The 16,355-nt window shown below is 45.0% G+C and overlaps 1 protein-coding gene across 26 annotated transcripts in view; it reads right to left on the bottom strand.

Annotated features, from left to right (window-relative positions):
• Nucleotides 1–16,355, bottom strand: part of CACNA1A (calcium voltage-gated channel subunit alpha1 A) — a 267,437-nt gene that overhangs the window by 122,639 nt on the left and 128,443 nt on the right. For all 26 annotated transcript variants that reach the window (XM_033139731.1, XM_033139730.1, XM_033139749.1 and 23 more), the window contains exons 6-8: nt 13,148–13,239; nt 11,689–11,841; nt 10,674–10,861 (exon numbers count right to left, since the gene is read on the bottom strand). In XM_033139731.1, coding sequence (XP_032995622.1) covers nt 10,674–10,861; nt 11,689–11,841; nt 13,148–13,239 — 433 coding nt within the window. The remainder of the gene's footprint in view (nt 1–10,673; nt 10,862–11,688; nt 11,842–13,147; nt 13,240–16,355) is intronic.

Genomic DNA, 16,355 nt, shown 5'->3' with positions numbered 1-16,355 from the left:
ATCTCTTTTTTTTTTTTAAACAGAATTTATTGACATTTTCACAAAATAACACAAACCCAACCCCACACCTACAAATACCAAAACAAATACAAATACACATAATGTCAGGATTCTTCTTCTTATCTATATACCTTACAAAAAAAAATTTCTAGTTCTAAATCTTGACGTTTGACTTCCCCCGCCTATACACCTTCGGTTTTAGAACAGTAAACTATTTCCTTAACAACTTTTCTCTATAAAAAATTTAACTTTACTTAAAAAGAAAAAAAACACAATTGTCTTAATCTTTGCATTATAACCCAAATCTTAACCAAGTATTCTTATAGCTAAACTTATTTCTTCTATCGTTTATCATGCTGCTTTTAACTTAAAGTTCAATATCTCCTTACTTATTTAGAATAAACTTATAATTAACAGACTTCACACTCCGATTTCGGATACCGTGGCAGGCCATTCAGATTATACATTTAATACTTCAACCCACTCCCCCTCTGTCCATTGTTTTTTCCTGCCTTTCACCAGAACCGGTTCTCCAATTATCTTCTTCTGGATGTCCACAGATCCGGGCTGCATTCACAACAAACCTTGCATCGAGCTTCAGGATATTCATCTCCTCCATTCTGGGTTTCTCCGTTTCTTTGTGCCATACTACTTCTTCTTGTAGAAATCTTAATTCTATGTCCCTTGCCCCCGAGCTGCCACCTCGGGGTCTGGATATTGAAAATCTTCCCGTTCCAGGGCTGCCACCCCCAGAAACCGGCCCCCCTTCCATTCGGAGTTGCCCAGCCGTCTCAGACCATCCTTCCAACACCTCTCCCAGCTCTTTGCAAAAGTCTGTTTCCATTGTGTAAAACTTTTGAAAAGCCTCTTCTGTGGAAAATAAGTTCTTTCCATTTATAATTCCACTCAAGGCTTTTAGTTTTCGATCAAGCAGTTCCAGTTGAAAGACAGTAAGCTTTTCCTCATCCTCCCAATCATTCAATGCCAACACGAGCGCAAAATCCAGCATCTTGGGGGGGAGGATGGGTATCAAGTTTCAGTTCCTGTCTCTTCCTTCCTTTGTTTCAATTTTTTCCCACGAAAGTCCAAGTCGCCGCCATTTCTCCAATGCCGGAGTATAAAGACCAAAACTTCAAATGGAGATATTTTTTCCTCAGTTAACCCCCAAAAGGAGATCTCAACAGACTCAGTTTTCAAATTCCAAATGCTTTCAATTGATTGTTGTAGCAGCAGTCACTTAAAGAGTTAATTTCTTTCACCACCCGAAGGGAGGGAGGCGGGCTGCCTTTCTTCTTTCCCCCAGATCGTTCCAGGAAAACAAAGAGTCAATCAATTACTTACAGCCTCTGGGTTCTTAACAGCTCCTTAATGACAGGTAGAACTTAGACGCTCATCACAGGCTTTGTCGCCGCATTTACATCCCGGTTGGGGCATTTCCCCTGTAGCCCGGCTCCGTCGTCCCTTCACCCCCACTCCCCCTTTACAGGGGGAGCGGGGGAAGGGTTCGGAGCCACAACGGGCACAGCCGGGGAGCCCAGAGTGCGGGACGCTCTTCCCGCACCCCAACCGGAGCCCCGCTTTGCGGTAGCAGGGCTCCTAACCCCCGGGATGGACTGGGTGCTTCGCAGCCGAAGCAACCCACGACCACCCGCAATGGCGTCCGCCGCCGGAAGTCCAGACTGCTGCAATCTCAATCCTATTGTTCTAGGACCAATCAGACTGCTGCAGTTTGGATCCTATTCAACTCAGTACATAACAGCCCCTCTTCCAATAGTAGGGTGGTCTCCATTTTGGGGTATAACAGGACATAAAGCTTTTACTCCACTTCTTTCTAACAAAAGTGACAGACTTCTGGTAGTATGTAGTTGCTCTAAGAGTGAGCAATTATGCAAATCAAATCAGGGTCTGAAAGGAGGATGGACCTACTCTTCAAATTTCTCCTCTTCCTGGTAACCAAAGTTTAAGGTGCAGTTGCCACCCTCTAGGGCAGGCCTGAACAACTTGCGACCCACCAAACCAAAGGCAGCCCACCAGCCATGTTCTGGGGCCTGGCAGTTGCTTGACAGCCCTACTCTATATTTGCATTCCTGGGTAGGCAGCAATAACAGCCATAGCTAGGTAGTGTGCTGCTTGCCTTTGAGGAGTTAACACTCACTGCTTAGTTTTCCCATTTCTAACCCCTAGAGCCACACACCCACGTCTGTCAAACATTTAGTGCGCAAACACTAACATGGAGTTATCTAGCAAATTCGTTCACTGAAATTCACTCCCAGTGTTCCAAAAAACTTGGATAGTGCCATGAATACTGGTGCAAAGTGCAGTCTCCTCACCCCAGTGCTGTCTTGGAGGGATTCATGGCCACTGGCTCATGGAGCATTGCTGGCTGCCACAAATTCTCTTGGAAGCCAGTGGGGAATATAGTGAGAGACAATCCTGGAACAGTGAGCTCTGCTGTCTGCATTAGCTTGATTAGCTCATGGAACAGAGTGTGAATTCCATGGGTAGAGCACTTCCCAGTCTCAAGCTGTTTGGGAAACTTGATACAAAGAAATCCATCTGATGGTAATCCTACTCAAAGTAGATCAACTGACTAACTTCAGTCCATTGATTTCAATGGGCCAACACTCTGAGTAGGTCTAGCATTAGAGTGGCTGGGGAAACCCAGCCAGATGGGCCGGGTATAAACAAACAAACAAACAAACAAACAAACAAACAAACAAACAAACAAACAAACAAACATTATTACAACCCGCAGTTCCCTAATACAGTACAGCTCCTTCTGAGAAAGTGGGCAAGCCAGGAGATTTGTGTGAGAGTGTGAGACCAAAAAAGAGGGTATTTTGGTCTGAGATCCAATCAGAAGCTGCAATTGCTTCTGGGATGTCCCGCTCAAATTGGAATGGTTGAGGGGTACACTGCTAAAATACCATCAGACAAACAACACAGGCACCTGCTGCAGATGCTGCCTAGTACAACTGAAAAGGTTATAGCACAGCAGAAAGACAGAGCTGACCATGGTCGGTATACAAATAATATGTTCCCTAAAAAGGAGGGAAATTTCATGCAGTCATGAATGCCCAGTGTTTAGAAAAATGAGAGAGACTATTGGAACATTAACATTTTTTACGTGCTGGAAAACCCCCTGCCCATAACAAAGTAAGTGAAGAATACTGAGGGCTAAGCTGTGCATTTAGCTATGCACCTGTCCATTTAATTGCATACTTATTCAGGGATTTTGCTTTTTACACAAATTACCAGTATGAGGTCTTTCAACTAGGATCCTAACATAGTGAGTGTGTGGGGGGTGGGGTGGGGCTTTAACTCTTTACCCTCTTGCTGTGGTCCAGATCTGGACTGCGGCCCCTATGCCTACAACTGGGGGGTGGGGCACACCTCTTGTTCATGGTGGCTTTTCTTGTAGTGCAAAACTGCAGCTGTGGGGAGTCTGATTCCGATCAGGTTTATAGCTGGGGTGGTCTACGCCCTCAATACTACACTCCTGATCTGAGGACCTGCCCTGCCAATTTGTGGAAAAACAAAACCCTGCACTTAAAGGCTAGATGGGTCAGACTTGGTTTAAGGCAGTTTCCTGTGGTTTTAACAGCCCCTCAGGTTCTTTCAAGTACAAACTGCTGTGGGTTTAATTAGCCAAGATATCTGGCTGGTACTGCTCTCCTGCCGTCTCACAGGAAAAATAGACACAGACATCACATCTTGTTTCATATTACAACATGTGGAATGCCTGTCGTCCCAAATTCTGTGGCTACGCCAAATTATCAACAACGCTAGCAAACATACATTATTGCTAATATTTTCATATTTCTAGCCAGACATAAGTGCTATACAAAAAACATCCTCCCCTCCAAAATAAAAAAAAATAAAAAATACCACAGACCCTGCCCACAGGTTTAGTCTAACAGCCACAATATAAAATGGGGGAAAGAGACAGGGAAGAAGAAGAAGAAGAAGAAGAAGAAGAAGAAGAAGAAGAAGAAGAAGAAGAAGAAGAAGAAGAAGAAAGCAAATGTGAGAGAGCCAATTCTTATATACAATTCTATTATTGTTGTTCTAATGACCAGGTGGAATGGCTACTGAAGAGATAGTTCTGGGAAGTGAGGAGCCAAATGGCAGTTGGGCCTGGCTAAGCCAATGAAGTGGGGTCAATTTGTCTCACCTCTTCTCCAGAGGCAGCCAAGTGAAATGGCTACTAACAGATGACAGCCCTGGGAGAGGAAGAGCCACATGACAGCTGGTCCTAGTGAAGCTGTTGTATTAGGCTTTGCTGTTTCGACTCCTCCTCTGATGCAGCCAGGTAGAATGGCTGCTAATAAAAACAAACACGGGCCATTTTTACAGGGAGCCTGCTGTGGAGACGCACTCGCCGCATTTTGAGCTAAACAACATCTTCTCCCAGGACTGAGCTTATGGGAAAACTGTTCTTCTAGTTTGCTGCAGAAGCACAGCAATGACTGATGGAGCTTTATGTCAATCAAAAAGCCACCTCTCCCATTTCTCAGAGCAGCAGTACAAGACTGAATACACTCTGTGAAAGCCTTTTCTTTAAAAACTTGAAAACAAAGTACCGGATGCGCATGCTTGAGATTTACAGTAGAATGCCTGAATGAAGGCTGGTGGGGGAGAGGGGCAAAGGAGTAACAACAACCGGCTTCAGTTTGCATACTGTATGCGCCTCCTTTGAGAAGTGAAGGCAGGGGAGAAGCAGAGCTCACCCTGTAGTAGAAAAAACTGTCCCATTCCTATGTGCAGGTACACCTGTATGCAACCTTAAAAGTACTGAACCTTGCTGCAGGCATTTCATGCACGTTCACCTTCCATAGCAAAACTACGTCTTCCAGGACAGCATGGTAGTGTGGCAGCAATAACACTCGCATATTTGCAGTATATATATAAAGGTAAGAGGCAAAATGAAATATCCACACGCATTCTAAGTGGGAAAGGGGATAGTGAGTCTATAGTTCACTTCTATTGCAAGTGCATTATCCAAACTGAATTAGGATCTTAGGGAGGACTGTGAGTATAATTGAATGAACATGTGTCTCTCTAAAAAAAAAAAACACCCATGATTTCTAGTTTGATGACCCACAAGGGAAAAAGGAAAAGAATAGCATACATATTGCTCATCTGTGCTTTCGAAAAGAGGGCAGGTAGGAGGGGATGATTCATGGGGTTCAAACTTTTTAGTGTTAGCAACACACTAAAATGGTGGTGTAAAATTAGTTTACAAGAAAGTCTTGTTTCCAATATAGGAATGCCTCAAAGAGAGATCTGTCTCTAATGTCCCAGTTAATGGGCATCTTATGTCCCAAACTTACCTCTGGGTGCTTTTTGTGGGACATGGAAATGAAATTTCTTTTGGCACATCCCTCCCAAGGTCTGGTTCAATGGGATAAAATGGTTCTGAGGCAGTGAGCTACTGAATACTAGTTACTGAGAGACAGGGCCGTCTTAAGCACATCTGGCGCCATGGCGCAAAGATCCCTCTGGTGCCCCTCCCTTTCCCAGAATTTAGAACTTGGGGCCCAACTTGTGGACCACCTCATAGCCCCGGGAGCTGCCACCCACAGAAGATGCTGCCGATGTGGTAGCCGCGGCGGGGCTGGCCAGACCGCTGGAACCCTGCACTTGCTTGAAAGGCTCCGGGGCACCTCCTCCTCCTCCGCTGCCTGACAACGACAGCCTGCTGCTGGTGCTCTCGCTGCTGCCCAGCGGCCTGAGAATGAGGAGTGGTGGTGCTGGGGCAGCGGGCACCGGTGATGCAGAGGAGGCCCCTTGGGAGCCGCTCCTGTCACCGCCACTCCCGCCGCTCCCTCAGATGACGAGGGCAGCGGCTCAGCGGGCGGCAGCTGAGGGGATACCCGTGGCCGAGGCAGAGGAGGAGGCACCGCTGTTGCATCTTCATACTCAGCCGCCGCCTCAGAGTCGAGGAGCGGCTCCTCGTCTGCCACATCGCGCTTCTGGGAGCCACCCGGCCAGACGCCATTTCCCGCATGGGGGCTCGAGGCAGAATTTTCCTCCATGCCACTGGGCAGGGAGGTGGGACAACGGCGCCACCGCCTTGGGGCTCCTTGCACGAGACAGCAGGCGAAAAGTGGCCCGCCCAGAAGGAGCAGCACAAGCAGCAGCAGCGCCTCAGGGGTAGGCGGGCCGAGGAGAAGGAAAGAGGCACGCGCCAACTCGGAGTCAGCGGCAACCGCCGCTGTGTTGAGGGGATGCGGGTTAGGGCTGGGCGCAAAGGGCAGGTTGGCGTGGCTCGAGCTGCTGCCCCTGAGGGGACAGGAAAGGCTGTGAGGGAATGAGGGTGCCTGCGGCAGAGGGAGAGGAGGCGGCAGAGGAGGAGCCATAGGGCTTAGTGGCTTGTTGCACCCCGCCAACCTCTGGCGGCCTGCAGGAAAAGGGGCGGCCGCCGGCAAAGCCGTGCAGCTCCCCCACTCCCTGGTGCGCCCTGAGAGGCCGGCGCCCTGATGCAATGTGCCACTAAGCCCAATGAGAAAGACGCCTCTGCTGAGAGAGCAGCAACAGGGAAGGCTGGCACTTTCAGGACTTGTTTGTGGTTTTCCCAGAGGCACCTGGCAGGGTTCTCTTGAAAACAGGATACTGGACTGGGTGGAAATTAATTCTGAACCTGTAGAGATCTTCTTATGTTCTTAGGACTACAGCTAGACAACTATAGGTTTATGAGTTTCCCAATAGCTAAATAAAAACTACCCTATCGTACCAAAACAAAACAAAACACCCATGACTTTGTCTTTTCTGGAATTCCTTGTTCTGTGACACTGAATTCTCCTACTCCCAATATAGTTTAAGGGTCAATTTCAGATATTTTACAGAGCTTTACCTATTTAGATTGAGGTATATGGGAGCATTCAAATCTAATTTCTCACACAATTTAATTTTGCTGTAGAAAGAGTCTTATATCCACTCCTGCTCTCCTGTCACCTATCAGTTACTTGGTCCACATACATGATTCAGTGACTAATATTAACAGATACAATATTAACTATTGTAGCCTCAGGAATTGTCTGTTGTGATCATAAAAAAACATTCAACAATAACTATTACTCCTTACACAGAATTTAACAAGTAACATTCAGTTCTGGGGCAATGAGTTTCGCAGGCAAAATGGGGGTGTATTTGTTTTAACCACACATTATGTGAGAGAGTACCACCAGCATATCATAATGGTGCCCTCACAGCTGGTCCTTTGGTACTATCCATAATCAACTTCAGTAAACAAGAACTGTGTCTGACTCCTGGCTCTCATCTTTTTCTCCAGAGATTTTAAAATCTGTGCTCATCTTCCTGGCTTCTTGACCTCACCACTCCTCACGCTTCTTGAAACACAAACTCAACATGCCCAGCCTCATCAATTGCCATTTACATGGCTGATCAATGCTCTCTCCATTACAGTGATCCACCCTCCCTGGCTACCAGCCAGTCTCCCTCCCTCTCCATGTCTCACCCATCCTTTGCCTTCTGCCAACTCTGCTGTATCCTTTTAAAAAACTTCTACCACCAACATTGCAACCAGGCATTGCTCCTCTCCTGCTAATATTCTTTGTTTCTTCTAAACCTCTATCTGCTCCCAAGGTCTACCAGTGCACAACCCTAGATCACCTGGCTTCTGCATCCTCTTACATACTAGAGTAACCTTCTGCTTCTGGGGACAGACATCTACATCAGTTGTACAAAACCAGGATTATATTAAACAAATTGACACCACTAGAATCTGATTTTAAAAGGGCAAATATCATCTGGGGGAATCAGCATTGCCATTTCTTATGCAAAACCCTCTGCTGTTGCTTGGACTGCAAAACTAGACAGAAGCCTCCTCCTTCTATGTTCCCAATCAGAGGCCATGCAATAAGGGGGACAAATTTTGAAATTCACTGGTGCTCCTCAGGCTTGCAGCTGCCATTTTTATTTTCCTGTGATGCCCCAGAATTACACTACATCATGATGTAGAGTCATTTCAAGCGACATTGCAGGGAAAATGACAAATCTTCACTGGTGGCTACCATTAAAGTGAGAGAGGCCATCAAACTTTTTCACCTTTCAGCTGAGAGTTCTATTTTCATCCTTTGTCTAATCCCTGTGTAGAGCCAAGAACTGTTGTTAACAGTCTCAGCCTTGAGCTCAAGAGTCAAAGAAGGATGGGCTGGCTTTTTACGGGGTTGCTGTACCACCAGCTGGGGTGCTAGAAAGGGTTCTGGACACTGAAACTAGTGGTTGGGAGCCTGTGGAGCCACCTGAACAGGGATGGGGGAGGATTTTAGTATGCTCCACAATTTGGAGCCACCTTTCCAAGTCTGCATCCAACAGATCATGATCAGATCAGAATATGCAGATTAATTTGCATGTGTACAATTCTTTCTGAGAATGGTCTGCTCCTACTCATGTATTTGCTGCTGTTTTTTTTCTTTTTTACAAGGTGGCCTGAGCGTTTTCAGGCTCTTTTTCTCATTTTTCCCCCCTAGCTGTTTGGAGCTATCTAGGACAGGCAGTCCTTGCTGTGCTCATCTAAATGTTTTAGGTAAGTGGCAGTACATTATGGCATGCCACCATGGCTACCCCCACGTTCCTATGAGGCTCCCCTGCAGAAGTAAACTCTCCCAAAATGGGTGCATCTCATCTCATTTCATTTCATTTCATTTCATTTCATTTCATTTCATTTTCTTTTGCTTCTTATTACAGAGTCTGCTGCTATGGGATAAATGTTCCTGTTGCTATTCTGGAATCAGGTGTGCTTGTTATGACTCACAGAAGTTATCAGTCTCCTGTGCTCTGCGGCCTGGCTTTGGAAGACAGGGTCTTAGAACTGAAACCTCCAGCAAAAAATGTATATTGCCTCTTTGGTGTAGATTGCTTTTATATTTTGAATTCCAAATGATCTTATTTCCTAATGACAGGCAGACCGATCCTAACAGGAGGAGCAGATCCAACTAGCTGCTCGTATATAACAAGAAACTGGCTGCTGGTATAAGATCAGGATGTTGCAAAAAAAAAACAATCTGCTTGGTTCTGGGGTGTCTGGCTAGGACTCTTTAGAGAAATCCAGTTACCTTCCTCTTCCTAAATTGCTCCAGGGATTCAGGAATCCCTGTGGCTTTAGGATTAATTCCTCTTTCACATGTTGGTTCAAATGTGACACCTTGTGCCTTATCCACACAACCAGCCACCTGCTGTACTCAACGCTAAAGAGGAAAAGTAAGGGACTGGGACTGGCATTTACTGACCTCTTAATTCAAGGTCTGGAATATAATTTGGGTGTGTGAGAGAGACTGTGCTGCACCTAATGCAATCTAACTATCCTCAATAATTTCACCGTTTTGCCTGTGTGACCTCTTAAAGCTCCACAACAGATACTGAGAAATCTCCACCACCACTGTCCCATGTATAATTAACTATGTTATGAAACCTAGTTTGAATGGTCAGAGGGCAGCCAGTGGGAAGAGCTGTTTTCTCCATTAAAACCCCCCAGTTCTGATCAGCATAATTACGGTATTTCCTAATGGGATAGAATTGTTACAGCTCAATGTGGATTCTGTGCATCTGATACTGTGACTAAAGTGCCAGATTCAGTCTAGATCAGGGCTGGGGAACATTTTTAAGCCCAAGGGCCATATTCCTTTATGGACAACCTTCCAAGGGCCACAGACCAGTTATGTGTGGGGCCAGAGGCAAAAATGGGTGGAACAACAAATACAAGTTTTACCATTATACAGTAGGCTAGTTTCTACTCACAACCATCGTGGAAATGAGACCTTATCAGAATTCAAGGGCATCTTACAGCTAAGCAAAAACTATCATGGAGGGTGTGAGGCAGGGCCAGTGAAAGCGGTGGCCTAGGGAGAGGTCCAAGGGCTTGAAGGGCTGCATTGGGCCCCTGGACCTGAGATCCCCCCACCCTGGTTTAGATGGAATGCTTCACAGTTTCATTCTAGAACCTGATCTCTGAATGCTTGGCTATGGGGCAGATGCAAAAACTAATTTGCTACTCCACAGGAAAACAGTATTTACTACAGATGAAACTGAAGCATGTTGGCGAAAAAGGGATATATGCATGTGTGCAGCCAACAAACGAACAAGGCAGGAATGTGGCAAACAGGTCCTAATTCCCATGCCTAGGTATATATTATACTCATCACTCCTTTACACCATAGAAAAAGCCACAATCTTCTTCTACCAGCTTTAGGCCAATGCCTGCTTACATTCATAATATACCCAGAAATACTATCTTTTCAAATTACAGTCGTACCTTAGCAGTCAAATGTTTGAAAAACACCTTAGCAGTCAAATGTTTTGGCTCACGAACGCCACAATCCCAGAAGTGAGTGTTTGCAAATGTTCTTTTGGAAGTTGAACATCCAGTGGGGCTTCTGATTGGCTGCAGGAAGCTCCTGCAGCCAATCAGAAGCCACGCCTTGGAAGTCAAACGTTTTGGAAGTCAAACGGACTTCCGGAACAGATTCCGTTCAGCTTCCAAGGTATGACTGTACTTAAGTCCTTGTTTTCCTTTTTTTCTTGCAGCAGTACATTCTGCAGACAGAACCATAATACAGCCAGTTCTACCATTTAATATATTTCTTTGTAAGCTGCCTTGAGTCCCTCTGAGAGAAGAAGGCTGGGTATAAATAAATAACAACAATACTCACATCATACAGGAGGTCTGTCCACCCTTCCATGGTGATACACTGGAAGACAGTCAGCACGGCAAACAGGATGTTATCAAACTGCGTGATCCCGTAGTTGGGTCCTTCCCAGTATTCTTCACACTTGGTCCCATTAGGGCAGAGGCGTGATGATGCTTCTGTTCCACATGGAGCTTCCTCCTTGATTTCATCTGTGGAGGGAGGAAAAAGAGACTCTTTGGTTCTAGTGCAGGTAATCAGGAGCAGGTAATAAAGCACATCATGGAGTGTTCAGTTGCTTGAACATTTGTTGAGCACCCTATTTGTTAAAAAAGAGCCCCAACTCTTTTTAACAAACAAGAAAGTTATATGAAAAGGGGAAGGAGTGGTGATATCACAGGGATCAGTCAATTAGCATTCTATGTACCTGGCTTCTGTAGAAACAGGTAGAGCTGTTTTGGCCCAAGGTCAATCTTGCAAGGAGACTCACCACCTAACATGTACATTTCTATCCAGACTACATTTCTTCTCCCTCACAAGTTGGAGGGGGGAGAAGAAACCCTGTAACAAGGAACTAATTAGGCCCACCAGGTCACAGGTTTGGCTCAAGAGGCTGTTTTGGGTGTGCCTCACCCACCTTAAAACACCTGGCATTGGATATGGGAAAGGTTCAAACAGCAGCCGCAAATAAATTATCAGAAGTACTCTTAAGTACACTCTCAAATCCTCCTTTGGAGACATGGCAGAGGAAATGTCTGATGTCACAGGAGATCAGGTGAAATCAGGTGACTGGCAAGTGGAAGTTCCACCTACCAAAGTAATTCTAGGAGTGCTGACCCTTTTTGGATCCATCCCTACAGCCAAAAGTGGTTCCTCACCCCTGCCCTAAACTTGCACACTCAGTATATTCAGCCTTGCTTGCATAATCCTAGCAGGAAAAAAAGTTTGCCTGATACCTATTATCCAGAGTCAAAACAATCTCATTGCCTTCTGATGAGGATGAGGAGCAGACACAGAGAAACAGATGCTCTTTACCTACCTGTAATAATATCCTTGCAGGCGGTGTGAAATTTCCCCATATAAAATTCTAACCCTATGATTGCAAAAATAAGGATTGCAAAAAATAGGAGGAGGCCAATTTGCAGCAGAGGTATCATGGCCTTCATGATGGACTTGAGGACGACTTGTAAACCTGGAGGAAAAAGACAGAGGGCAGAGCAGGATTATCACAAGGCAGATCCATAAGTATGCATACTGTACTTAAATTTCAATAGGAGCAGGGAGGGACCTGATCACTGCTCCCTGCTTTGTGTAAATTCCCCCTTTATTCTCTCTAACCTAGAATTCACTCCCTGCTTATTGCATTCAGAAGTAGTGGAGACAAAAGAATGAGAGAAAACAAATTCCTCATTCTGTACAGCATGTGACCATAATCCATGACCATTTCTTTTTCTGCTACATGATATTCTCAGAAGAGGCCATAAGCCTAGAGGGAAGAGATCCTAATAAGAAAGAAGCCTGAACTAGCTGATATTAAGCAAGAAACATTTTGGAAGGTCACTAGGGATCAGATCTTCCCAAGTATGGAATTTACATGGATATTCCCAAGTCCCTTTTGATAACCATCTTGCATTGGAATAGCCTCTATTCATGCAAATTATTTCCAAATCTCTACCATGGAAACAAATGGGAAACTCCACAAGTTCTAGACATCGCTCTTAGCATTCAAGAACTTTGGAAGAATATCCAGTGATGCCATACTCCTGGCTGACACTCTAGTTCCTACATGTAGAGCCGACAGGAGAATAAGGGGTGGCAGTGCAATGGTATGTATGTTTACTCAAAAGTAAGTCCTGCTGTGATCAGTGGGGTTTACTTCTGGGAAGGTGTCCCTAGGATTAGAGTCTGGGTTTTACAGGGAGAGGACAGATTCATTGATTAGGCATTGGGTTATTTATTTATTTTGTATATCACCTTTCACCTGAAGATCACAGGGTGGTTCACAACATAAAAATAATACGTATATGAGAATGTAAGATACATAAAAAACCCAATAACCCTCCTCCCTTAAACACATTTAAAAAACCATAGAATGTTAATCAGCCTGGCTACAAAGGAACTTTTTTGCTTGGTGCCTAAGGAAATGCAAGGAAGGCACCAGGCAAGCATTCCTAGGGAGAGCATTCCACAAATGGGGAGCAACCACAGAAAAGGCCTGTTCTCATGTTGCCAAACCCAAACCTCTTGAGGAAGAAGCACACAAAGAAGGACCTCGGATGATGATCACAAGGTCCAAGCTGGTTCATATGGGTTGCATGGGAAGGCTGTAAGAAAGGTTGTAGGTTCTTGGGAGGTGGCGGCAGAGGTTGATACTGGGGCCACAGGAAGACGAGAACCCCTGCCTGAGTCAGTTGTTATATCTTGTGGGAAGATGCTAAGGTGGGTGCTTCAAAGAGTTACAAGTGAGCTGCAGGACATGAAGAGTGCACTTAACTCACTTGGGATTCCCGACACTAGCTTTAGTGGACGGAGCACACGAACAGCCCGCAGAGTCCGCAGGTCAAATTCGGTGCCAACTGTTGCCAAGATGCTGCAAGAGAAATAAAGAGGAAGTGTTGGTGCTGAGAACTTGGTCTATTTCAACAGCGCAGAGTAGGAAGAAAAGTAGCTTTCCCCCAATAACGCAGTGGAAATCCAACCTGCTACTGTTTGGAAGGAATCTGGACTTCTCCAAAAGCATGTGGAGGCTTTCCTTCTTCTGGAAGTTAATTCTAGGAATGTCTGCATGATTGATATACTCATTTCCTGAGGATTAATAGCAATCGTTCCTTTATTCTGAATCCACAGTAACTAATAGAGGTTAGTTCCACCATGCCACTAATACACATTAATTGCATTCAGAGAGTACAAAAATACTGCAAATTTTAGGTGTGTCATTAACAGTAGTTTCATGTACAGACATTAGGAAGCTTTCCTCACCAATTTACATGCCAGGAAGTTTCTCCTGCTGAATCCCAGGCTTCCATTAAAGGACAATCAATTCAGATGAGGAGTATAGCACCTAGGAAGTGGGATCAACCATTTTCCTAATCACCATTTTATCAAGGAAAACCATAGTCTCCAAATTTCTATCTGGCCCATGTAGCATTTATATGAAAGAATAGATTGTACCCAGGGACTGTTGCGTTGAAAATACCGGTAAGTATTTGTTGACTACTCCCACAAGGGAGGGGAACCCCTTGGGCCTATGCACATCCTTTTTTATTTTATCTGTATGAAATCTTAAAATTACATCTGAAAACCTAGACTGTATGCAAATACCTGAAGACAAAAATCACATGTGCCCACAATCAGGCAAGGAAGTATTACTGTGAACTGATCTACACATGGATAAAGTTGTCAGTGAATACCACAGTCACAGCAGTCTTACTCCCCACCCCACCCCACCCCACCCCACCCTGCCTTCATCTGCAGCAATCATAAGAATGGATGCTGCTGCATCCAATGCACACTAGGGGTCAGAAACCAAAGTTGTCAGTGGCAACCCAATTTGCTGGCAGAGAAACTTATGGACTGGAGTTGAAGAATTAGCCAAAATCACCCACTCACTTCCCAAAGTGGCGCTCCAGGAAAACAGGTTGCTCTCCAGGGATGTACATCTTGGCCCATGCTAACATTTCCCCACATCATCATTGGCATATGCCAATGGGCATGGCAGGGGGCAGCTCCCCCCCCCAAATCAAGTACATAAACAAAAATGCTTAACTAAGTGACCAATAGAGGGACATGGGTGGCGCTATGGTCTAAACCACTGAGCCTCTTGGGCTTGCCGATCAGAAGGTGGGCGGTTCGAATCCCCGCAACGGGGTGAGCTCCCGTTGCTCGGTCCCAGCTCCTGTCAACCTGGCAGTTTGAAAGCACACCAAAAAGTGCAAGTAGATAAATAGATACTGCTCTGGTGGGAAGGTAAACAGCATTTCCGTGCACTGCTCTGGTTTCGGTGTTCCATTGCGCCAGAAGCAGCTTAGTCATGCTGGCCACATGACCCGGAAAAACTGTCTGCGGACAAACGCCAGCTCCCTTGGCCTATAAAGCGAGATGAGCGCCGCAACTCCAGTTGCCTGCGACTGGATTTAACTGTCAGGGGTCCTTTACCTTTACTTTTTAAGTGACCAACTCGGTTCTACTCCCCTAATAAATCCTGTCCGTCCGTCCATCCCTCCACCCCAAAAAATTCCTGGCTACGCCCATATGCATAGCTAAAGTGGGCCAACAACTGCTTAGAGGTAGGTGTTGGGCAGTGCAAAGAAGCCCTTAGCTTGTGTCCATTCAAAGATTCAACAACCAGACTACCAGTAAATAGGTTCATTTAACAAGGTGGTTTCTAATGAACCAATAATTGCTTGCTGGTTTTTTTAATCCTTTCTTTTTAATGATTTTATTAGCTGTTAGCTGCCTCAAAGGCAGGATATAAATATTTTTAAAAATAAAATAAGGGGGGGTGTTATTCTGTTGCCACTGCCACAGAAAGCGACCCAACCTTCCTGTTTAAACAACACTTCATATATCTGAAGAATGCCATCTCTCTTTTGCTGACCTTCGTTTCTTTTCCAGCTAGTAATCATCATTCTCCATAACTGCCTTCAGCTAATTTAATCCACCACTCCTTCCCAATAGCTGGGAAGGATCCCAAGAACTTTGCCTGCAATTGGTTTAGTGCTATGAAATAATATGATGATGGTTGTTATCATCATAATCTCTTCATTTTACTGCAATACATTCAGGATCATCGTAACATGGGCAAGAGGTAAACGCACCATACACGGCAGAAATATGTGGCAAGCATCTTAGCATGCTTTCACTGGTTTTTAGTTAAGCAGCCCTCTCCCCCCCACACCACTTTTTTGTGCCTTTCCTAACTTAAAAAGTGGTTACATTTTAGAGGATAGTAATTGCGTTGTAATGAGATCTCTGGGCTCTGGAATTAGAAGTTATTCTTGCTGTGTTCCTATCTTTTTCTTATGGTAATTAAAAAGCTGACTCAGATGGGCTCAATGAGCAACTCTGATTAGGAACCACTTATCTACTCTGGCCATGTGACTCAGCAGCGGGGGGGGGGGGGAGAAAGCAAGGTGTATGCCACAGTCTCAGACAAATGGAAAGAAAGATAAAGAACTCACTAACTCTAAGCTGGCATAATTTGCTTTCAAAAATATATTGCACCTACATTACAAGGTAGCATTTCCCCCTGGAGTTTATGTGCAGTTCTCATACCCCAAGCTGAGGTGGGGGGAGATTTTGTGCCTAGACCCTGAAGTGCAGGTAGTTCATACATGACACAGAAGCGGAAAAACACGACACAGGACATGTACTGAGCTTCTTTCCACATTTCTGCTGCAGTCTGCAGTATGAAACTTGTGGATCCTGCAAGCCTGATTTAGACTACTGAACCCCGCCAAATGGCCCATAAATGGCGCATTTTTAGCAACCTCTGCCAATCATTATGACATTATGATGGTGCCATCTGTCAATTATTTTGATCTGCCTCACCACTTTCTGTGATGCTCCTTGGCTTAGACTTTAAATTTTAAGTATTTTGCATATGTTTTACATGTTTTGTACAACTGCCCTAAAACAAAGGGAGAATCAAATGTAAAGTACATTTGATAGTAACCCCCCTGCTTTTGCCACATCCACCACTGGAAT

Source organism: Lacerta agilis, chromosome 2, assembly GCF_009819535.1.
Source record: "Lacerta agilis isolate rLacAgi1 chromosome 2, rLacAgi1.pri, whole genome shotgun sequence".
NCBI classification, from domain to species: domain Eukaryota; kingdom Metazoa; phylum Chordata; class Lepidosauria; order Squamata; family Lacertidae; genus Lacerta; species Lacerta agilis.
Note: the sequence above shows the minus strand (reverse complement) of the source record. Positions and strands in the feature narration are given on the sequence as shown.